Genomic DNA, 25,101 nt, shown 5'->3' with positions numbered 1-25,101 from the left:
TGTACATTTTGAGGAGGTTATGTATCCAAAATAAATTATTGGTTTTCCTTTATAGTATTTGATCAAAAGACTACAACAAAAGTATATATTGACTGCAAACTATCACATCCAAACCCTGCAGACAGTGAATCCAGAAAGGGAAAACTTTATCTTACACAATCATAACTCATTCCCATCAATATAGGAGCCAAAGGGAAAATGGCAGGCGATCAAGGAAGACAAAGGAATCTTGTCTGCACATACACTCCTTCATCAACATCATCCTGCATTATAGGTCATCACAACTACAGACAAAACCCTTATTTCTCTCCTGATCCCCCAGCAGAAAGAGTGGTGTTAATCCAGTCAACATGTGGATTTGGCCTGAACAACACACATGCTAGCAGTTAGATCTTGTTTTTTTAATCCAGCGTCTGGTGTGAACGACTCTTTGCTTTCACCTGAGGAAGACCAGCTGCCCTCCACCCTACCTCAACTTCAAACCTCCACCCCCACCTTCTCCTCTGGCCCCTCATCTCTACCTCCACCCCCATCTCCTCTCTCAACCCCCCCTTCTCTGTATCCCATTCCCGCCCCACGTCCTCCATCAACCCCCACCTCTATCTCAACCCCCCCACACACACCTTAGCTTAACCCCCAACTTCACATACTACCTCCATCCCTATACCCCCACCACTGCTAGCTCCACTTCCCCGGCTCAGCTCCACGTCACCAGCCCCGGTGTTTCCTGGAAGTGACCCATGCAGTGATGCAGCAGCAGGCTGACCCCCAGTGTTGGAGTCAGGGTGAGGGAGGCCTCCCCTGCGGTGTATTTGACATGGCTTTCAAGCATAGTGTCTAAATATAACATCCACAAATGGAGAGTGGAACAGCAGAGAAGGTGTGAGCTATGCCAGGACACCTGCATACCTTTGAGGCCTCCCCTGAAAAGTGGTGTATTACACTTGGCAAGCCTTTGTTTTAAAGAGGCCATGTTCGAGTTATACTGCACCTACATATATACCCCCTGGGTATAATGGATTCTGTATAATGTTTGTGTGTGTGTGTGTGTTGTAAGCATTAGTGAAAAAGTGCACACACATGTTAACGATGATTCTTATTCATACTCGTTTAGCATACTGAAAAACATAGGAGCTGTTTTTCAGAGGTTGAAACATTAACGAAAGAAAATAAATCGACTCAGCAAGCTGCCAAGATCAACCCGCTGCTTCCTGGTGGTTGTGAAAACCAGAGCAGAGGTAGAAAGGAGATGCAGTCTAGTCCAGATCCCTGTCAGAACCATAATGACTATCACATTTTCAGATGTGGCTAAAACTCAGAAGGAAGAAAAGTTCACTGGTGTATTTTCTTTTTACACACTTTTCTGAACCCAGTGGGTCTTCACTTTCAGTGTTTGATCCACTGGGGAATGTACAGCGATGTATATTATACCAAGATGTAGGTTATGGTAACTATAGCGCTGACGGTGATGGGTGAAGAAGCATCAAAAGGTTCCTGTTAAACCCAACCGTGGCTGTTCAGAGTGGTGCCAGAGGAGAACCATTTGAGGTATACATCAAAAAAACCTTCCAGGGGAGAGGAGTCGGCTGTTTAGCCCCTCAAAACAAACTGCAAACAAAGTAAACAGCTTTGTTGGGGGCACAGTTTTAAATGTTTTGTTCTCTGTTGTTGATTAGTGTTTCCAGTAACTGCTGTATACTCTGCGTGATTCATATGCCCAGATGTCTGACAGTCAGGCGGGTGCTCCTCTGATTGGGTAAAGGCAGCTCTGACAGTGTTTTAATTGGCTCAGGGCAGGCCTGACATTAAAGAGCATGCTTCTCTGAAGACATTGGCAGACAAACATGCAGACCATCTTCTTGTCCAAATACAGCTTGGTGTCATGGAGATTGACAAGCCACGCCCCCGCATACCAACACAGTTGTGGTAGGCCACCCATGTGGAGCTCCATTACCCACGATGCAACAGACAGACAGTCTTTATTGTTACATCCTTCAGAATGCAAGCCATAGCTTTTATGTCTGCTTTTCTTTTTATGTAGATATGTTGATGTTGGACATTACTCAGGTGTGGGAGGGAAAGGATATTATGGAAATGTATAATTTGTCATGTGGTTTCCTCTCATTCAATTGTGTCCATATGGATTATAAACCAACTCAAATCCAAATTTTGAATTTCCTGCTACATGTAACTGTCAGTAAAAATCGAACCCCCGCCACCACATTTTGAGGACTTAACTTGTATTGCCACTTTTTGCCATTATTATTATTTTGCCATTTATCTCTGACAGATAAATATGTAATCATCTTTTTTATTCAAACCATGGTTAGTTAATTCTACAGGTCAAACTGGAGCGGGTATGACTTACCTTCTAATTAAAATGTAACCTTAAAACCCTTAAATTACAGAGTGGTTGATTCAAGGTTGACCATAAGCCCTGACAACTCTTCACAACCATACAGTAAATCTTTGCAACCCAACCAACACCACAGCAGTACAACACAGAGCGTTGCGTTGCATGGGAAAGCCAACCCTTCTCTGAAGAGGATGTGATTTGAATAAAACCTGCTTCTCTTGCTCTGTACCTCAGCTAGCGTTGGTTCATCTTAGCTTTATCCAAGCAGGTTTAAGCTCAGCTTGTGTTAGCTCAACACTCCACATGGCTTTGGGTCTGACTACATTGAGGCCGGTGGCCAAGTGAGTGATGAGTTTTGCTGATGGGACTCTGCCTGGGCAGTAAAACCTCCGGCCCATTGTGACTCCCCCAACATGCTTCCTGTTAAACCAGCCCAAGAATCTGCCTAGCTTCTTTATGACCTAATGGTTCTATCTGGATCCACATCTGCAGCCTTGACGTAGACCAGGTTGATTTGGAGTTATAGCACAGATATATAAACCGAAAGCTATGGGATGTAGACAGTTACTTGACTTTGTTGAGGTTGTTCTGGCAACAGTGCTATAATCTCTTAGCTGTAATATCAATGGCAAACCTGAGCTCACAATATCACACTATGTAACCAAGGATACTGTGGGTACATGTGTGTGTTAGTTTGTGTGCGTGCGTGTGTGCATATAGTTTGTGTGTGACTAGGTTAATATAAGTAAAACCTCATGGCTCCTGTGAAGTTAAATAGCTGCTGGCAGAGTGGAGCTGCTTTAGATCTCCATCCATCTTTCCCCTTGTGTTTTCCTCACTCACAAGCACACAGGTATGTTACTGTAGAGCACTCAGAGTATGCAGTCAAGTAGTCACGCACATACCCACCGCAGACCCAAATGAACTCAGTCGCCTTACTGTCAAACACCAAAAGGCATGGCAAGTCAGGTATACTGACACAAACAGTGCATCTGACACACAGGTGTGTTGGGGGCCTCTGGCTGGGGGTCTAGAGGTGGGCCTTGGGTTTGGAGTTTGGCCTGAGGGCCTAGGGTCTGGAGTTAGGGCTGTGTCCAGGGTCAGGGCTGGAGCCTGGGACTGGATTTGAGGGAGAGTAGTGTGCCCTCTTTATGGGGAATGAGCTCAGACTGTGTGTTGTCATGTTGCACAGAGGGGAGTACATTCACACTGTTCTATAAAACCATATTTACTACTAATGCCATGTTGTTTATGGTGTATGGTAGGAAGTAAATGTGAACTTTCTGGAGACAGACTAAAACACTCTAACTAGACCCCTGCACATGGCCATGGTTACCGTGTGCAAGCAGATTAAGTTCCAAGTTAGAATGAGAGGGGGCGAGTGAAACGGGGGAGGCAGAAGACAGAGAGAAAGGGAGAGAGCAGAAGGGGAGGGAGGACTGTATGATGTTAACGTCAAGTCCCCAACGTGGCCACCACAGACCTCCATCAGCAGCAACAGAAGAGCCAGTCATGAAACGTCATGCCTCGAATACCAGTTTATGGTTTATTTTCTCAGCTGTGTATCAGTGAGAATATGTCCCCTTTGTCTGTTTTATTTCCCTTTCCTACGACCAGTTACGTCCAGCGGTTTATTTGCGCTTGACTCCCTGCCCCTTGCTTCTCCGTCACTGGGGGTCTTGGTAGATTTAGTTTTGAGGGGCACCCAGAGGAGCCGATTATGGGATAGAAACCCATAAGAGTGAGACAAGGGGCCATCAGAGACAAGGACCAGGTTCCAACCATTCCTAAAACAAGAAGTTGAGCACAAAGAAAAACCAAAGAAGGTTCTGGAAGGTTGAAAGAAGGGAAAAAGAGAGGGTGTGCGAGAGGGGAAAAGAGAGACTGCCAAACATCTCCATTTAAAATGCTGACTGGAAGGAAATGAGAATACGCCAGTCTTTACTCTTTCAAGCTTTTGAGATGGTGCAGGATTGCATGTGGAGTTGTACAGAATGCTTGACCTTTTGATCTTTCTCATTCGAAGATCAATGGAACATCAGTGCTTGTATTGTTTCAGTTTCTATCTGTCATTGAGTTTAATATATTTTATTATAGTTATCAAAACTCCCTATGATCCCATTTAGTTCTTTTTGCTGACAGTGTCTGTTTTATTTTCTTCTGTATCAATTTCTGGACGCTGATGGAGGTCATTAAACATTGGGCCACACACATGCACACATTCACACACACATACACACACACACAAACTGGAAGACAGCAATGTTTGGGGTGCTTAAACCCTTGTTTTGCTTTGTAACCAAAACCCAGAGTCATTGCCTGGGCCTCAAATCCCCAAGCTGTGCTGCGGCCAACCCGCTCCCTCTCCCTGTTTCTATTGTTGATTGAGGTTTCTAGAAAGACGACTTGCTTGTCTAACACAGAGTCTGTGCAGACCCAGGCAGGGCCTCTGGTCAGGGTGGATGGGACTTACTAAGCAGGTTCTGTCTTCTGCTCGCTGCCTGCCTGTCTGCTGGCCACTTGTCCCATTTGTGTTTCTTTGTCCATCTTTACTATCAGATGGTGTGAAGACATTACAGCATCCATGATGGGGTTGCTGGGTTTTGGCTGGCTTTGTATTACCTTAAATCCACCTGCTGTCCAACTTGTAAAATATGTCCCCTCTGTCTCTCTTTATCTCTCTCTTTATCTCTCTCTTTATCTCCCACCTTCTGTCTATAGATCGTACTAGATTGTGTGGCAGAGAACATGGTCAAAGATCCAGTTGAATAGAATATTCAGTGAGGCAAATAGACTCCATGACTGTGACATGATTGTTCTAATTAAAGGCAACAATTCTTGATACAGTATCCTTGGCAGTCCATAAGTTATGCTATGTTTAGAACAATGTGTCCCCTCAACAAGAGTGCGAAGAGACCCTGAGCAGACTCTTGGTCTTGTTGGGTGAGTTACGTGCTGGTCCAGGTCATCAATAAAGTGTCAAATGTGAAGCACATCAAATGCACCTTGATTACTTTCTAAAACTTGGAACAGACCTCCGTGTTTGCACCAGGTTTGCAGAAGAGTGTCTGTGTTATCTGTCTTTCTCTGGCGTAAGTAGTCCTCTAAGCTCTCTCTCTGTCACACACTGTCACACTGCAGACCCTGGCTGCAGTCTGGCTAACCTCTCTATAGCGTGATGGTATGCAGATCTACTGTCACGGCTATGTCCGGTCTGCTTTTTCGCTATGTCCTCCTCTTCATCTTTATGTCACCTGGTGTCTCCATACTTCTGGCCTCCACCTCCTTCTCTGTATTGCTCTATTCCTGTTTTCCTCTTTCTCTCTTCCTCCATCATTCAGATATCACTCTTGCTGTGTCCCTCTCATCTCTCTCTTCCCGCTCCTCTTTCACTCATAACCGCGTGTGTCACGCCTGGCTGTCTCGCGTGGCGAAGGCGTATGGTTTCCATCACATGCAGTAAAAGAGATGGGGCGTTTGGCCACACACGGAGGAGGGATGGTGTCAGCTTCTCTGGGCCCCAGGAGCTATCGATGAATTCAGGGGCCCTCGCACCACCCCCGACGAGCCATGCTGCTCCCCAGGAGATGAGGTCATTGGCAGATACAGGCTTTAAGTTAGAACAGTGGGTATGTTTTAGATCAGAGCCAATTCAAACTGTTAAACAGTCCATCATTAGGCAGGACTTCCATAGAGCCAAGATCTGGACCTCCACTGTGGATGCTGGAGGTGGAGAGGAGGCCTGTTGGAGATGTACTGCATGGAGGCCCAGTTTGGACCCTGGATATAGAGTTGAAGCCCACCCTGGTCAGACTGGTTCCCTGTCCCCCTGCCCACAGACTGATGCACCTCGCACACATGCACACAGACACACTCATGCTCACACATGCACACATAATTTGATTCAGTCTCTTTACTACTCCTCGAAGCCATTGAGAAAGCAGAGCAGCGTATGAGTCATTCATTAAACCCTCTTCTACCTCCAAATAGTAAAAGATCTTGGCTTGGATTGCAGCATATCAAAAAATCTTATTAAACTTCCTCTCTTCACTGTTTGAGGTAACGAGAGACAGATGGACTGAGGGGTTGCAGCTATTTTAAACCTCTTATAAACAAGTAGAGTGTTTAGCGTGACTTACAAAACAAATGTAACAATTTAAAGGAATCGTCCGGACCTGTTATTGTCTGGTCCCACTCTAACCCGAAGGAAGTGACCGACTGGCTGTTGTCTTAGAGTGTCCTCAGTCTCTGAAACTCCTTGCTCCCTGTCTCTTGTCAAGCATGCCAGAGATCTCATTGCACATAACAATGCTCTGATTGCCCTCTTGGAGTAGATGTGAGTTGAGGGTCGGATTCCTGGAAAGGGCTGAGTGTGTTAAGCAAGGCAGCGCTCCAAAACACAGTGTGTCTGACCTCAGATCTCTGAGCTCTGTGTTGTCATCCGTTACTATAGCGTCCCTGCTACTATTTACTGTAAATAAACGTATTTTAATGAGCTGGGCTCGCTTATCTGTTCTGAGCTAACCTAGTCACTGGGAGGTCATTTTGACTGTTTAGTAAGGCTCAGTTGTTTTGTTTTTTGGGGGGATGGGGATTGAACAAACGATGTTTGGGCAGGATTAGTGTTCAGGAAATCTCAGTGATAGATCTTGAAGGCCCAGCCTAGACGTCTACTGAGCCAAGAGACGAAACTTGTCAGAATGTCAGATCATCTTAATGGCTTCTACAAAACAATAGCATGTTGTCCCTCCTAAAGACCCAGGGAAACCACATTGATGTAGAAAGGGATTTAAGTGCTATTCTTGTTGTGGAGAAGGTTCTATGGGTTTTTGTATTGCTTCGATGTCTTTTGCCACAGGCAGTAATGTTTTTCTTTTTTTTGCCAGCATGTGGTCTTTGCATCCTGAATGTAGTTTTGTGGTCAGGATCGACAGAGCTAAACTGAATTACTGTCCAGTTGAATGAGGACGATGACAAAACTCTACAGATACAGATACCAGGCTGTAGTTAATCTGTGAACAAGGAGTTTGGCATTCACTCATGTCTCTAGTTCTGTCTGTTTTGGGTCAAACACACTTTTCCCCCGAAATTACAATGACAAGACAAGACAAGCATTTTCTTGTAGAGTTTGGGTTTGGTTTCACAGTAGAATTGAACTCTTATAGCTGACAGACCAGACACATTATAAAGAATCACAAACAAAAGCCTACCCATCAGAAGTGGAAAGGCATTTAGTGCCTGCCACAGATACTCAGTGTTTTGAATAATCTGAAAGAATCTGCACATGATTCACACATGATTACAGACAAAATTGACATATGAAATTAAGGAAACATATGTATGACTTGGATCACAGCCAGCAAGACAATGAGAATACAATAAGATAGAACCCATATCCCAGGTGTCTTTGCTGCCTGAGCCTTTCTCACAGGGCTGACCTGACTTTGATGTGACACAGTCAGAGAAGGGCAGTATCTGTCCCTTGTTGTGATGCTGTCAGACCCAGGGCCCATCCAGGATGTGACCTACTGAGAGGCAAACATCCAGGTCAGGACCAAAGCATTCTAACAGAACCTTGGGTCACGACCCCAAACTGGCCCTTGGACATCCAAGTGGAACGTAGCGAAACATAAGTGTGTTCAACACAACACAGCTGTCTCCCATGATGCATCTGTCCTATTCTGAGCTCCATTTCTCTCTTTCTTTCTGTCCTGCTCTCAGAGAATGCAACTGAGTGCTGTTGTTGTCAGCCATGTTTGTATTTTGCCAGGTGTCCTCCATATTTGACGAAAGACAAAACTCAGCCCAGTTTATCCGCACAGCATGCTTAACATGTGACCCATGAGTTATAGCTTGATGTCTATTGACTGCACAGCCCACAACCTCCCCTATAAAGCATTTTCTCTTTTAGCATTTATAGTTATACACACTGTCAATGGGTTTGGATTGAGCACCATAATCTTGCCCAATCAACTGTTTGATTTACTTCAGGCTGATATGCCTGCTTAGCATTAGTGATCCTCGAACGTATAAACAGACAATAATAATCACAAGTGTTCAGAAGTGTTGAGTCATCACTTTGTTTGGAAATGATCTGTACTAAGCTTCAAGTGAGCTGCTGAACGAGGAGAGGCATGGGGAGTCTGTCCGCCACTGAAGCATGGTCGTCTTTTCTTGGAGCCGTGTGCTTGAGGTGTTTCTCTCCACTCCGAATTGGGGAAGGGATTTTAAGAGGTATTCTTGGCAGGCACGAGGCCTTGTTAAGCAAGTTTTAAAGAGGCCGCGGAGGCCCTTCAAGAAGCCCGTTCTTAACGGCCATGTGCCCAGGGCCCAGGTGAGTCACTCTGAGGTGGAGGAGGAGGGAGGGAGCCAGCTAGCAGGAAACACACGGAAACAGCGCTGGACAGGTGCTGCCTTTCACCTCTCCTGCCCCTTTGACTCTCAATCACTGTTTCTCCTCCCACCGCACGTTTTCGCTCTCTTTCACGCTCATGATCGCTCTTTCTTTTGCGCCCCCTCTCTCTCTCTCTCTCTCTCTCTCTCTCTCTCTCTCTCTCTCTCTCTCTCTCGTTAATAGGCACTTTTTGGCCTACCATTGTATTTTTGTTATTGTATTGGTATAATTATTATCAAACAATTTCACTAAAGGGGGAATTAAACTCTCCTCTATGTAGTGTACTCAAAATACAATATGACATCCTGCAGTGTAAAGCAGGCTATGCTAGCCATGGAGCACTAGCCCCAGTCAGTTGAGGACACCGCTGTTTGGACTAAATGCAGGAGTTGAGTCCCGGAGGTTGGCTATACGCAGAGACATTTGACAGCTTAACCGTGTGTGCATAATAAGCTATGTCCGTGCCTCAACACTCCTGTCCGGTAAATCTCGGTTTCACTCGAGTTGGCAGAGAGAGCATGATCCGTCCTCCAGCTGGAGTGTTAAACCGAGGCCTGACACACACTGATCATTACTGTTCCCTTGGTAACTATTGGGAGGGTAGAGCTGTTAACATCGGTGTCCTAAACCGCATCCTGGACCGTGGTTGCATTAAAACGGACTAAACGATCGGACTAGCGTAATAATTGGCTAAGATGTACCTTGAGTAGCTCGAAGCGGTGGAGCTGCGTGGGTGGCGAGGGGTTCTGGCGCCCAAAGGTTTCCTGGGTTACACTTATCCACAATGGATTGTCCGTTTCCTTTCCGTAATGACTCATAATCATATTCCTCAGGATAATTTTCAGCGTCCATTCATTTGAAAGTTGTCCAATCGTTTGCCACTGGGTGTTGAATAGGTGTACCTTTGTGTTCTTCGTACACGGAGAACATACAGAATAGGATAAATGGTTTCTTAGTGTTGCCATGGAAAGTTCCATGTTCCAAGAATTCACTTCCTTTGTCCAGCACACGGCATATGAAGGGGTTTTATTTCAGGTAAACTACATGAACACCAATACCTTTTTTCCCCCGCTTCCTGAATTCAAATGAAATACAGCTGTGTTCCCGTCAGCACTGCGGATACAGGCACTAGTCTGTCAGGAAAGATATCGGAGGAAAGACATATTCCGGGAAAACGTATACCAGGGTTCTGTATGTGCCTGTATGCATCCCTGTTGTTTAGAAAGATCTGAACCCATGGTTTGAATAATTGGATGGATATTGCATCCCACACCTTGCAGGACAGACTAGAAACACAAAAGTACAGACCCCTAACAATGGCCCAGTGGTGGTCCCTGTTTTCCACCCACACACAGTGTATTGTGCAATACTGTACTCTTACTTGAATGTTTGACACAGATTTATTTGTACTGCATTGCAATCCACATTTTTGTCTGTGTGTGTGACAGAGTGTGTGTGCATTTTGCATTTGTGTGTGTGTGAAGATGTGTGTGTGGGTATATGTATGAGTCTGAATTTGAGTGAATTTGCAGAGTGAAGACTACCCCCCCCCCAAAAAAAATAAGCATTTCACAGAGAGTAAACAGGCCTGTAGGGGTGCTTGTTTTCCTCCCCCTTGCCCCCCACCCCCATCACTACCCAGGAGCTCTGGGGACCACAGGGCCCTTTCATGTGGCCCACAGGGTGTTTGTCCAGATGTAGGAGTCTGGGGCTCCAGAGACCAGGCCTAGAGCCTGACGAGTCCCCTGCCCACACAGGGCCTCTTCTTCATATGGTCTTACGAACCCCCAGGCCAGATTACTGTACGGGCTCATTGGATTCAGAGAGTTCTTGGGGTATTTGCTTAAGCAACTTCCAAATACTTGTCGCTATTAGGTCATCCTAAATCTGAAGTTAACATGAACCAACCTTTTATGTTGGTTCCTCCAAGAACCCTCACCGTTCTTGGTATCTCTTTTTTCTTAGAAAGCTTGATTACATTTACATTACAAAACATTTAGTAATTTAGCAGACACTCTTATCCAGAGCGACTTACAGTAAGTACAGGGACATTCCCCAAGGCAAGTAGGGTGAAGTGCCTTGCCCAAGGACACAATGTCATTTAGGCACGGCCAGGAATCGAACCAGCGACTGTCTGATTACTAGCCTGATTCTCTAACCGCTCAGCCACCTGACACTTGATGTAACTGGGTTTTGAATAATACAGTGCGTTTAAACAGACGTGTGGTCATCAGTGTGCAACTGTGTCTGTCTCCCCTCCATAGGGATCCAGGAGGGCACCCAGTGTACCAAGTGTAAGAATGAATGGGCTCTGAAGACTTCCATCGGCCTGCTGTACGTGTTGTGCACCCTCCTCACCATTGCTGTGGCTGTCCTCGGATACAAAGGTAAGGCAAGATCCTCTCCTACCAAGGCTGGCTGAAATATTATTTAATAATAACAATGTCATTTCAAATCATTTCAGTATTGGATTGAGTCATCCTGAAGTATCAGGTTCGAGGGGACCAGATTATTGTCTCCAATGTGCCAGGCAAGATCAATCAAACACAAAGTAGTGTTTCAAAATATTAAAAAAAGTATTTGGATCGTGTCAGGCACACAGGACCTGTCTTCAGTTACATGTGTGTTAAACGCTGTCAGTTGAGCTGAGGCAAAAATATTAATTAGATTTCTTTATGGTAACATGGGGCCCGAATGATTAACATTTCTCTGCATAACCTCATTCACACCCTCACATGTAACACCTTGTATACATATTGAACCAAAGTCATAAGGTTCGTTGAGGGCCAAGGTGTCCAAACATCGCGTGTGGTCGCTCTCCACCTCCTGCCAGGAAATAAGATCACTACTGCTTGATCAACATGAGCGTTTTGGGTCTGTTTGCATTGGAGGCGTGGGTGCATGTGTGTGGTATGTGTGTTTGAGCCAAGGTCCCATGTGACCCTTTAAAGTCTGCCCAACAATGACATGGATGATATTGGGCAATGTTTCATTGTTATTAATTAAAAGCAGTGAAAGACTCATGGAAAATATGAGTGTTTCTGCCTGACTGTAAGACTCTGTGTAACTAAAACAAGACTAGGTTTTTCACAAAAGTCACATTAGCGGCACCCCCCACTTCACTCCGCACCCTCTGGCCTCTGTCTGCCACTCCAATATGTGTGTGTATTTGAGTGTGTGTGTGTGTATACACCTTATTTTACCCTGACCTAAACTCCAGAACCTTCTCTACGTTTATTTTACCAACACCCCCTATTTTACCTCACACCTCCGGCCTCTACAAAGCCACAGCTCAGTTTTCTGTTCTGTTCGTCTCTGACATACTTTCCAGCTCGGGAAACCATCCTGCCATACTTCGAAGGCCGAACTCGGAACGTTCCAGCCATAATTGGTCTAAACATTCCCATATGCGGTCTATAAGTGTCTTCCTATTGACACTGTCTTGCAGTGACATGAACTTAACATGTCGAGCGGTTATCAGGGATTTGGAAGAATGATGTCCCTTATATTCACACTGGGGTTGTGTTTGTCCTCATAGCCTCTCCTGTCCCAGGCTCTGTGGTCTCATGCTGCCCTAATAGATCCCAGATGAGCAGTGAACTTGGTGCAACTCTAGCAGAACCCACCGAAATTGGGTTTTTACTGGCGCTGGGGCTCGGTTTTGGGGGCTCGGTTCTTCAGGGAACCACACCTCAGCCTAAACAAGCTCTCAGGTCCAGATGGTGGTATGTAGTGGTAGAACCCTTGACTCCGTGCTCGAAAACATCTGTCCTGCAGGTTCCTGTCAGACTGGATTGCTGATCTCAACTCGTGATCCCTCTCTCCTTCACCACTGAGCCGAAGTAGGGCTGTCTGGTGTCCCATCTTCCTCTACAGGATGTCAACTCCCCTGAGACACAGGGGGACACATGGGGGACACATGCAGGACATCAGCAAAACCTTTTTTCCTCAGCTCTTTTATATACTGAATCTTGTCCTTTGTCCGGTCAGCGAGGCTAGATAAAGGGGCTCACTCTGAGAACGAGATGGGAATTAAGGAGAAGAGTCTGAACGGAAAGAGAGAGAAAGAGTAGAGAAGAGAAAGAGAGAGCAGACAGGGAGAGATGGATAGGGTTGGAGACTTCCCTCACTCTGCACTCATGCTACTTTCACTTCATATGTCAGTTTTTATTTGAGTGTGTATGTGTGAATCGTATTAAATTGGAATTACAAAAATACCACACAGCTGCAGTACAGCTGCAGGTATACTAAAACGATGAATACATAGATATATGGTATGAATTTGTATGTGTTTGTTGGCATACAAGTGAAACAATGTACAGTAATGTGTACTCTATGGTTTGGTCTGCAGACTGAGGTAAAATAGTATTTTTTGCTTTGCGGTGTCTGGTGACTGGAAATGTGTCTAAATTCATTTGCAGTGGAACATTTGAGCCCAGTCTGAACATGCCTTCACTGGCACAACCTCCCTAAACAATGTTTTAAAGACAGGGTAGTTCATTTGGTAAACTCGAATCTGTCATCTGTTAGTCTTGTATTTTGAGAGGATTGATTGATGTCTAGGAAGATATGAATGGAAACCATACAGGTTCACAATAAAAGCTAGTGACACTGGTTTCCCAGCTCATCCACTTGTTTATTCTTAAGCAGGAGATTTTCTTGTATTTTTTCCTCCAGTTTTCAGAGAAATTGAGAGGCATTGTAGGAATGATGATCAGTGTTGTTCTGGTGTTGCGTTTCCTGTGCTAAAAGGAGATTAGGAAATCTGGATATGTTACATACTTATTGTGACATTCTGTCAAAAGGGGGAAGCTTTCACAATGTTTTACTCTATTTGTATTTCTTAAGCCATGTCGTGTCGTTCTGTCTGCTATGAGTATCTGCTTTTTCAAATTATATCAACCCATCCGAACTGTCTACTCTAGTTAGTTTGAAGATTTATGTACTGTCTTCTAGATTTGGACTCCCCTCCTAAAAAGCTGACTTAGCCAGACTAGCTTTCGCTCTGTATGAGGCTGAACACACATGCAAGTCATTAAAGAAGGTTTTGCGTGAACTTCTGGGTTTCTATTTTCAGAGGCTTTTTTCTTCTTTCCATTGTTTGTTGACAATGAGAAAGTATACTCATCTTCCGTGGTTGGAGAATGACTCACAGTTGTTACTCGAGCCTCTTTCATTTTCGAAGCCGTTACCTTTCATTTTGTCCGATCCAGTTAGGGCTTCCCCAACATTGAAGTGGGGATCCTCAAGCATTTAATCCAATTAGTTCTTGTTTTTTGTATTGTTTCAGCTATAGAGTAGAAGTGTAAACTCTCCAGACTCATTGCCTGTGATTAGCATCCTGTGTACCAAGCAAATGGCACAATAAGACATCAGTACAACATGGTACAACGAGTACTGTATTCCCCACAAACACAAATGAAAGTGGATCTGGTGACTGTTTTCAACACTCGCAGACTAAGGCTGTGTAAAGGGATGTACAGTATGGGGTCTGGCGGTCTTATATTAATGATGAACTGATCCCTGGGAGCAAAACTCAAACAGATGATGCCCATCAGAAATCAGGCCTGGAGGGCCTTTACCTGTTTTCTTAACTGGCGGATGAACAACAGTTAGGGTTGCAGAGCCGGAGCATCAGAAGGGCTGTGGTCTCTGCTCAGGACTGGGATGCCTCCCTGGAAGTGAGATGGCTCCCTGGAATCCCAGACACATTCCAGAGGAAATTAAGGGTCCGGTGGCCTGTGGGGGCGTGAAGACCCTCCCTGACACAACGTCTGTCTCCCCAGGGCTTCCTTTGATCCTCCTGTTTACTGAAGACCCCCTTGAGGTCACTTCCTGTTGCCGAGGGTCCCCCCTCTCCGACCACCCATTGAACGTATCGTCAAAACTTATGATGGGGTTCTCTTATGGTCATGAGAGGAAGAACTGAAGAACCATTTGTGACTCCAGAAAACACCTTTTTAGGAAATTGTAAAGTAGTTTCTCCTGAGTGTTTATGTTCAGCCTAGTCATATCTGCAGCTATATAATACTTCACATACACTTAACCTTTCCTAATCCTGGAGCTAGCTATACCTGATGCAGTTGTTATTACATACCCAACAGATATGTAGACATCTTATACAGCGTCTGCCAGTGAGAGTCGCTGGATTTCTCTCTGATCCCTTTTAAATAGGAAGTCTGGGGTCTCCGGCTATTCAGTCTTTTTTATCTCAGACACTTAATAATGTATCGAGCCTACCCGCCCAGTCTTACCTGTCCATTTTTTCGTTGCAGTGGTGCAGAAGGTTGACTACGTGTCAGAGGGGATGGAGAACTACGGTGGGAAAATCATAGAGGTGGAGACAGACTTGAAAAAGCTAGGTGAGTTTCACGACAGATCAGTACTCACTAGCTGAGCACACAATATTCTTTGTAAAACTTTTGAGACATCGACCATTGTGCTGCGGGTCAAAGATACCTTGTTGCCTGGTCTTAAATGCTGCAAAGGCATCGCCAAATGAACTTCAGGTGTATCCGTTCACCGTCCTACTTGTTCTCTTCAGACGATCAGACGGAACAGAAGACTGAAAACACCACCACAGAGTTCCAGGCCTTCAAGAACAACATCCGTGCTCTACAGCGGCAGCTGGCAGAGGTGTCAGAGCGGAGCAGCAGCAACCGGGCCGCACTGGGCCGTCTGCAGGACGCGGGCCTGGACTTCCAGAGCACACGGGCCTCCCTCCAGAGGCTGCTGGAAACCAACAGTGCCACGCTGCGCTCGGTGAATGGCACGCTGCTCGCCTACGGAAGCTCCATGGAGGGTCTCCAGGAGGACACGGTCAGGCTGCAGACGGAGCTGCAACAGCAGGTGAACCTCCAGAGAACCGTCCTGTTCAGCATCGGCAACCTCAACCTCACCCAGGCTCAACAAAGGGGGCTGATCTCCTCCTTGCAACGCTCAGTGGATGACACCAGCCAGGCCATCCAGAAGATACACAACGACTTCCAGAACCTGGAGCAGACCGCCCGACAGACCCGCTCCGACTCCGATTGGCTCAGGGAGAAGGTGGAGAACCTGCAGGGTCTGGCCTCCAACGCCTCGGCCCTGGCCAAGGCCAACAATGACAGTCTGGAGGATATCAGCTCACAGCTGGGTACCCTGGGGGGCCAGCTCCAGAACACTAGCAGCCTGGCTGAAGGCCACGACCAGACCCTGAGGGAGATGATGGACCAGCAGAGGGACCATGACAATCACACCTCCACCAAGTTCGACCAGTTGGAGCTGCGCCTAGATGAGTCAGAGCAGAGCATTGACCGGGTCACCGGCAACATCAGCTTCACCACCCAGCTTCTAGGGGCCATCAACATCAACCTCAACCAGCTGCGGACCTGCGGCGAGACTGTGGGCCGCCACTCCGACTTCCTGCTCAGCTTGAACAGCTCAGTGGCGGAGGTGAGGGGTGATGCGGCCACGCTGAGGTCCCAGCAGGAGGACTTGACTGCCAGGTTGGACAAGGAGGTGACCAGCCTCTCCATCGTCATGGAGGAGATGAAGCTGGTGGACAGCAAACACTCGCAGCTCATCACTAACTTTACCATTCTACAGGGTAAGTTATTTCATTCCACTACTGTGTATCTTTGAGCCCATAAACCAAAAATATCTACAAGGGTACAATGTTAACCAAGACCATCGATCAGAGATGGTTTACTCATTGCCATTGTGGTAGGTATGGTTTCTCAGTCATGATGATATAAGTTTTCCCCTCTCTGATGGCATGTTTGTTTGTCTGTTCCAGGGCCCCCTGGTCCCAGAGGCCCCAAAGGAGACAAAGGGCCCCAAGGATCAGCTGGTCAGCCTGGTCAAAAGGGAGAAAAAGGAGACAAGGGTAGTCCAGGGCTCCAGGGACCCAGAGGAGAGAAAGGATCTGCTGGACAACCAGGATTACCAGGGTTCAAAGGTCAGCCTGGCTCCCGTGGCAGCCCAGGGTCCAAAGGCTCCCGAGGGTCTGGAGGCAGGGCAGGACCCCCAGGGGCCAAAGGGGAACCAGGCACGGCCGGACTCCCAGGGAGAGATGGGCAGCCTGGCCCTCAGGGGGCCCAAGGACCACCAGGGATCCGAGGTGCAGTGGGGCCAGCTGGGGAGCAGGGGCCTAGAGGGCCTGTGGGGCCCATTGGCGCTCCAGGACCCCCAGGACTGCCAGGACTCCCTTACCCACCGGCAGTGCCCCTGGGCCCAATGTCTCTGCAGAGTGAACCTCCTGCTCCTACTTTGTGGGCCCCAGGTCAGACTCTGTCAGTTCCTTCTGTTTGTAACTGGTGAAACGTATGAATCCTTGCCCCACAACTGAGATGCTTTGGAGGTACTGCATGATGGAGTCATATCTGTTATGGAGTCTTATCAGTCAAAGTATAGTAACTATTTGGCCATTTTATAATTTATCAACATAGGTTGTCCTGCAGAGTGGGTTGGCTTCAGAGACAAGTGCTACTACTTCTCCAAAGAGCTCCACAGCTTTGACGAATCCAAGAGGAGCTGTCAAGCTCAGTCTGCATCAATGTTGATCATCAACGATATGGAGGAACAGGTAAAAGACCAACTCACATTGACACACAATTACAAAATATTTCTAAAACCACTCGAGAAATTAGAAACAGGCCCCGCCAATACCACATTATGAATGGACTGCATTATATATTCCTGCTGCACGGTTTATTGAAGTCATTGTAATTTTTTAAAGAAGTATCTACAGTGTCCTTGTTTGCCCTCCTCAGAAATGGCTTAAGAAGCAGACTTCTGGGAAGGGTTACTTCTGGATAGGTCTGACTGACAAGGAGGAGGAGAATGTGTGGCAATGGCTGGACGGAACAGAACCTGCCTTCACGTGAGTTCAGTCACTCTGTCCTTCCTTGTGTCTTCGATCCTGCAGTATAGTGATTTCTTCATAGGATGGAAGAGTGCAGTTATAGATCATCTAAACAGGGCCAGTGGTCTCAAGTCAGTGTGTCCAGTGTCCAGTGAGGAGTTTGGAGTGTGAGTGCCCTCTGCTGTTTCTATGTAGGAAGTGGAAGCCTGGTCAGCCAGACAACTGGAGCCACGGACATGAACGAGGAGAGGACTGTGCTGGACTCATCCACGAGGGACTGTGGAATGATTTCTTCTGTGAAGATCTCATCAGCTTCATCTGTGAAAGGGAGATCGAAAGCTGTGAGTAACTGTCTTTCTGTCAATATTTTATAGATATGTATGTGTATACATACATATCTATTATAGTATTGTACTATAATGCATTATAGTTTTCTCTACTGTATATTACCTGTTCACTCATATGCAATATTACACAGTATTTATTTACTGAAACACTAATAAATATGTTTGTTTTTGTAGACAAAGCTCCAGGACAAAAGCCCTCTCTGGAGAGGGAGGGGCATAGCTGAGTCAGAGAGGGTGTGGTGATGAGCAGGTAGACTCCACCCACAAAGTGTCACAACCCACTGACTGTGCATGGACATCCCCTATGGAAAGAGAAGAGGGACATACAGGGCACAAGTCTGAACATAGGCTATGGTTGTATTCACTGGGTTCCTCCCACTGGTGGTCAGATTGATCTTCACTTCAAAGTGAATTCAGATCACACATTCCAGCATTTGCGATCCTGCCGCTGGACAATTGAAGAGTTAAGATGACTGATTGTTTCATTTTTGACCAAATTATCGGACTTATATAGATATTTTTCATTGTATTTTTATAGTATTGTTTTTATATGACTGTATTCCACACTTACAAATGATTATCTGAATGTACATTGTACTGTGTATGTTTTTTATATGCAGAAATTATTCCATCAATGCCATTGGGACTCACCCTAGTGTCTTTAATATCTGAAAGTAGTTCCTGAATAAATTGTGTGATATGCAAAATGATGCGTAAAAAGAAAAAAGATATCGCTGATATGCTATCCTTAAGGAACGTGGCCCAAACCTCAAATTCTATTTGACTACAGTTCAGCTACAATATCACATACCTGAAAATGAGTAAGTTAAGTATTTACCTATATGAATTGTTAGAAAATATGCTTGATTGTAAGTCACGACTGCAAGTTTACAATTTAGTATTTTTGTATGTATGATGTGAGGTCTGTATTGATATTAACTTGAGATAAACTTCCAACATCATACTGTAGTAATAAGAGACTGGATCTTAATAGATTATATTAAGCTACCAACTTGCTCTCATAATGCACATTTCCTGATTTAAGGTTAACTTCCAAACTTCCACAAACCAAAAAACAAGAATAAAGATGCAATTTATGAAGGAATTGTGTGAGAATTGGTAAGTTCATGTACATCTGTCATATTGTATGTGTAAGTAAAGTTGTGTCTTTTTGTCATTGTCTTAAACCATATTCTTATAGACATTAAGGACAATCCTAATGCGTAGCTACTTTGGATAAAAAGAAAACAAATCTGTGACAGCAAGCTCAATCAAATGTTACCTTTGATGCCATTAGGTTGGATAACATCTTTATTGTTTTATGCATAAATTATAATAGACACGATTTTTGTCAAATTTTTATTGTTTGTTTCTTGTCTAGCCCTGATTCCAAGTACGATGGTGATTCAAGGCATGGGCTAGTCCATGGGTTAACATTACTCATTACATTTTCCTCCAAATCATTTCACATTCTGGTTTTCCATCTCTAGGTCGACCCCAATCACAGTCTCTCCTTCAAAAAAGAAATTATCTCACAGTAGCACCTTAGGTAGAGGTGGGGGGTCTAAAACAAACTACAAACAAGAACTACAGACCCTGAACAAAAAAAAGATGTAACTAAATGAAACAGTGATGAAGACTGAGTGTTCAGAAGTAACTAGTTATGTGGTCTTGTCTACTGATTCCACATGTTGACTTTAACACACAGACAAGTACTTATCTCTCAACTGATTTAAGATGCACTCTACATTAATTTGACTGAAATTCTTGGTAAATATTAAAGCAACATCAGAGAACGTAAGCATGAAGCAAAGCTGAAAAAACACATTTGAATGGTCTTGGTTTCATGGTTACTTTCAAAACTCCAAAATGCCAACCGTAACATGTGAATAAATAACTTAAGTCATCCTAAAGATATGAGACCTGCACATGAAACACAAATGATCCTTCCACATTGCATAGTTTACAAATAAGATAAAACACACATACACAAAGGAAGCAGCATCTTACCCAAATGTCTGTTTATTGTCGAGGTATCATTAGTTTAATAATAACCTTGTTATTTGTCTAGTCATGGTTGCCACATGCTATTTACGTAAAAAATAACTGGTGGAAAACACTTACAAAATGAGTTGCCAATCGGTAAAATAAGTAAACTGCTGGGAACCTAATCTCTCTCTTCCCTCCTCTCCGTTCACCCTTTTGTCTACATCCTTCTATCTCACAGGTTAGCTAGTTGCTGCTGGGCTTTGGGTGGTGGGGTGGAGGGGGGGGGGGGGTTGTGTATCAGGATGGCTGGCTGGTAGGTTGTTATCAGGCTGTGTAGGGGCTCCAATGTGATTAGACAGGCTGGTTAGTGGATTCACCAGAAGGATATACCTGTATCTTTACAGCGGCTGAGGAGGAACAGTAGACTGTCAGGAAGTGTTCCAAACAGTGCCGGAGACTCCTTGGTGATCCTTTATTATTCCAGTAATACAATGTTTGTTTATTCCTGTTTCCATGGGGATCATTCAGATGGTGATTACTCCTGATATGTAACGTCCTGGCTGCCACGAATGAATGGATCCCTGTTGTTTGTCCGTGGTGATTCATATTGTTGAGGATAACTTTCAGGGGGGCTGTACTATTTTTTTTTTTACTCCTGTTAAGACTCGTGGTGTCTCCATGTGTAGAAGTAATCATATCCAGATTGTGTTTAATCCAAGTCGGTGCTTTGTAGTCTGGTTCTCCCGGGGCATAGAGGGACATAGAGGAGAGGGAGATGGTACTGTGCCAGGTGTGGGTTGGCGGGGTTGCAGAACTCGTGGGGTCGGGTGGGCTTGGGTAGGCTGTGCAGGCTGGCTGTCCCAAACGTAAAGACCAGGTAAGGCATCAGCTAGTCATCCTTTTCCACTATGACCTCCCCGAGAAGCATCTTTCTCCTCTGACGGAGCATGTGGAAGTAGAGCTGAGGAAACACTGGAGAGAGAGAGAGACACACGGGAAGAGAGGGCATGAGAAAGAGGACAGCAATGAGAGACCGAAAGAGAGAGAGAGAGGGATAGACAGAGAGACAAGGGGGAAGAGAGGGCACAAGAAAGAGGACAGCAATGAGACCGAAAGAGAGAGACAGATGCTTGCTCTGTGCATCATCAATAAAGGAGGAGGGACAATTGAGGGAGGGGCTCCTTACGTGGGATGTAGGACAGCATGACAATGATGAGGAAGATGTAGTAGTCAAAGGAGACGTTGTACTTGTTTGGGAGCCTCATGGAGTACATAGCTGATCTACGGACGTAAGGCAAGGCGGCGTAGATAGTCAGCAGCTCTCCAGCCACACCCAGCGGGTACAGGATGAGGAACAGGTTGTATCTGACACAGAGGTGATAGGCCCGAGTCAGAAACATACATTTGAAGGGATCATGATACACACATCATCCCAAAACACTCATGTACACATGCCCACGCACACCCACAGTCATCAATTAATGATCCACACGCTCACATGCCACGTAACCAAGAAAACATAAGCAGACACAGTTGCTGTGCTGTTTTCACTATCATTCCACCGCTACACAGACTTGGAATTCCACTAAAACATAACAGAGTGACGGATAAATGGTACGGAATCTGTTCTACATTGTGACACGGGCCAGAAGAATCCCTGTATTTACTCAAGAACACGGCGGCAACTCTGGGAAGCGTCTCGGTGGATGTGAGAGAAATGTTGGGCCGAGCATTCCATGCCCAAAACAGATGGTCTTAAAAAACAGGAGCAGCTGAACATGAGCCCCTCTTGAAGGGCCTGTCGTCTTTTTCTTGCTTAAACACCCCTCCCCACCCTCGCACCCGTCCTTCCAAATGGGACAGGGGGGTTAGGGGGGATGTGAGGGTGAGGGACAGGATGAGAGGGGGCAGGGGGAGGGAAACAAGAACAGCACTGAACGTCAAGATTAGGGAACCAGACAAAGGTAGGCCTCATGAGTCAAGCTCTAATTCTCTTTTCTTTGAGGCTGCCACAAAGGGAATCTCACACCCGTTAAAGGGTGTTTACGAAAGCTCTGGGTCTTAGTAACATTTCGAAACCAAGAGGAAGCCATCTTCGCAGCAATCCGAGTCCAGGGCTATGAATCGGATAGCTGCTCTGTGTGTAGCTGCCATTCCACACGGCCGCTCCCGTTTCCCACGGGAGCACTCGGGAACATCCAAAACACGTCACAGGCAGCTCCTCACAGGCCAACATGATGTCACTCCTGGCCTGGCCCTGTCTTCAGCCATAAACAGCGCATTATGAGCAGCGCGCATAACAGAGAATTGTAAACTACATCATGTTGCCTTGAGCAGGATCTTAAACAAATCTTAAACGTCTTCTGTGCGATGGGAGGTTTGAACCTTTCTTTGTTCTGATGCCATGTGTGAATAGTTACATGAAACATGCAAACGTGTCCATGCCAAATCCTTAGACATTGCCTGAGAACCCAGTGTTAGCTGTTAGTTCACAGAGTATGGCTCACAAGGTGCTAATCAATAAACACACTCTGTCTGACCTACAGAGAGCAGGGTGACACCTAATACATGGCTGCACCACTTCCTACGAAAACACAACACTGACAATCAGCCAGTCTTGGGGGAAGGGAGGCAGGCATGCCAGGGTGAACAGAGACCTGACCAGGGCCAAACCAGCATGCAAAAAAGGACAACTCCCAAACACTGGCATTGACATGTTGTTCTCCACCTGGCCCATTTGATGAAGTAAGGCAGGTGGTTGAGCAGGTTGAATGTATAGAAGGAATATCTTATGATCTCTGTCAGCGTCCATACGACCAGGAAAAGGACAACGCTTTCTTCGTTCTGGATCTTTTAAGTCAAAATATGAAAGGAGCGATGGGAGGGATAGAAGGAAAGGGAGGAGTGTCGTGGGAGAGGAAAAGGAAAACTGTTTCAAAAGGGCCATCTCTGTACTAGCTCATTCTACAAGACCAATTAGTTACATACTGTAAGGTAACAAAGCCCTAACCCTTGAAGATAGTCACCTGTCTGATGCTGTTGGTGATGAACCAAACCATGAAAATTCTTGAGCATACTTGAACCCCAGTTACAATTACCGAGGTCCTCACAATCCCTACGGCGACAAGGAAAACATCAACTCTACTGATTTAATCAGAAATCAACAGTGCTGTACAGCTCGTTTAGTGAAAGAAGCAGAAAAAGAATGCTACATACCGATCGCACAGTGTCCCACCTGAAAAACAAGTGATACTGTAATCAAATAGTCAGCTGCCATCTCTTCTCAACCTTGCAGAGTTTAACTGCTCGCTCAAGTGAACCTCCAGGAACTTACCTCAAGTAAAGCAAAGGTCTGGAAAAACTTGAGTGTCCTTGCTATACTTTTGTACAGACCCTTGTGTGTGCCTTTCTGCATGTAGAAGCGCATCATTGCCACAGCCAAAACCAGCCACCTGTAACAGAACAGAGAATTGCTACTTTACATAACACTTAGATAGCAAGAAGCAAAGGTATTGAAAACAACCACTGCTGTCATTGTACTGTGTATATTAAGGAGACCTAACTTCAGTAATAGTTGGATTGGGAAAGAAAGCAAAATGTAAATCAAGAAATTCCTTTGTGAATTCCTTTTTGAAACAGTACTGTGAACATAGTTTTAACATGGAGGCAATAACCCCCTTGTGAGTACGTTTGGCTGGGATATCCATCATTACAGCAAGGTCATACTGGGAATAATGTAAACAAACAAAGCATTTGCGAAGCTGTACGGTTAATGGATTCTGGTACTTATTTTAGTTAACTAAAACATTGCCCCCCTACAGTTAACACATTTTCTCTCCATGTAAAATATAGAGTATGTAAACTGTTGTGCAAACGTCTGCCTGCGCGACACTGAGAATACAACAACATTGAAACAAATCAGACGTTTTAATAGTTCATAACAGGAGTTACACAGCAACAGATGAAGGGGTCAAGCTGGTTCAACAGTAGCAGGTTCCTTTGTCACATACTGTGACCATTAAGTAATCCATCACTAAGTTTTAGATAACTTCAAAGTTCACTTTGAAAACACCATTTAAATGGGGGAGATTTACAAGTAACCTATCCTCATGGCCATATGACATCTGAGAGGATTTAGATGGTTGCTGTAATGCTGAAGACTAATCCCACTCTGAGGATCACTTCTTGATTAACGACAAATGAAGCAACAACAGGGGCTTGAGGATCATTTGAATATGTACATTATTTCAAACTGTCTAACTCCCTGTTCCGAAATAACGTCCCCACCTTAAACACAGATAGCATGATATGAACCAGAAACAAATGCACCTGTGCAGGTGAACTTGTGATGGTGCTCAATTACGCATGTTTCCAAATGTCTCATTCGCCAATATGCTTCGCCCTAATACATTTTAAGTCTTACATGTCCGAAGACATTTGATTTACACGTAGATAGGCCTACCAAATGTAATAAAGATTACTTTAATTGACTTACTTCTAAAACGTAAGTTCAATTCTGAATAATATCAATAAACACATCGCGTGATCGTGCACACAAGAGTGCACACAAACAAGTTATTAAAATTTGCCAATTGAGCATTTCACTCTCCCAGTCCGCAGCTCCAGTGTCAGCTCTGGCTATACTTATCACTGCAACTGTTGGAGTAGTGGGCATGACGCTGACACCGTATAATCGACCGTATTTGGAAAGGCTGTACCAGCGCCGGGGGGCGCTCAGTCACGGGCGTCTTTCACAAAAATACCCTTAATCTCCACACAGTAGTTTTGACAAACTGGACAGGCTTTCAAACAAGTCATTTGTTTATGTTTTTCTGCCTAGTTTAACTTAAGGGCCGCAATCCGTCACTAAATTCTTCAAAGAGATTGGGCACTTGCACTGTCAGACACGGTCCTATAAACAGCAACACGCTTGCCGACAGAGCTCTCTGCTGCATAGCGAAGTTTCAGGGAGTGGCTAGTTATTAATCAGCTATAGGGCAGATTAATCCACATACCCGGCCGTCATGGCGATGTTGTAAAATGTGAGCCATGCGGTAGCGACGGCACTTTTCGATCTCTTCTTATTGTTGTTTTCCTTCTCTTCAACCGTGCCGTCCTCCTCGCTGGACGCCATGGTACCGGGGACAGAGTGGGAAAGTCAGAAACGGTG

At 45.3% G+C, this 25,101-nt stretch overlaps 2 protein-coding genes across 2 annotated transcripts in view; one reads left to right on the top strand and one right to left on the bottom strand.

Moving 5' to 3' along the window:
• Window positions 1–19,450, top strand: part of LOC134034710 (collectin-12-like) — a 25,790-nt gene extending 6,340 nt beyond the window's left edge. Inside the window, exons 3-10 of the mRNA XM_062479267.1 lie at window positions 11,015–11,137; window positions 15,026–15,112; window positions 15,295–16,338; window positions 16,528–17,013; window positions 17,180–17,316; window positions 17,504–17,613; window positions 17,791–17,936; window positions 18,117–19,450. Of these exons, the coding sequence (XP_062335251.1) occupies window positions 11,015–11,137; window positions 15,026–15,112; window positions 15,295–16,338; window positions 16,528–17,013; window positions 17,180–17,316; window positions 17,504–17,613; window positions 17,791–17,936; window positions 18,117–18,166 (2,183 nt within the window). The 3' untranslated portion in view covers window positions 18,167–19,450. The remainder of the gene's footprint in view (window positions 1–11,014; window positions 11,138–15,025; window positions 15,113–15,294; window positions 16,339–16,527; window positions 17,014–17,179; window positions 17,317–17,503; window positions 17,614–17,790; window positions 17,937–18,116) is intronic.
• Window positions 19,236–25,101, bottom strand: hacd1 (3-hydroxyacyl-CoA dehydratase 1). The gene is made up of 7 exons (XM_062479268.1): window positions 24,947–25,101; window positions 23,266–23,383; window positions 23,148–23,166; window positions 22,958–23,046; window positions 22,660–22,781; window positions 21,118–21,296; window positions 19,236–20,903 (listed from the first exon to the last, which is right to left on the bottom strand). Exons 1-7 carry the CDS (start codon window positions 25,063–25,065, stop codon window positions 20,821–20,823), a joined length of 729 nt encoding a protein of 242 aa, XP_062335252.1. The 5' UTR covers window positions 25,066–25,101; the 3' UTR covers window positions 19,236–20,820.

Source organism: Osmerus eperlanus, chromosome 15 (assembly GCF_963692335.1).
Source record: "Osmerus eperlanus chromosome 15, fOsmEpe2.1, whole genome shotgun sequence".
NCBI classification, from domain to species: Eukaryota; Metazoa; Chordata; class Actinopteri; order Osmeriformes; family Osmeridae; genus Osmerus; species Osmerus eperlanus.
Note: the sequence above shows the minus strand (reverse complement) of the source record. Positions and strands in the feature narration are given on the sequence as shown.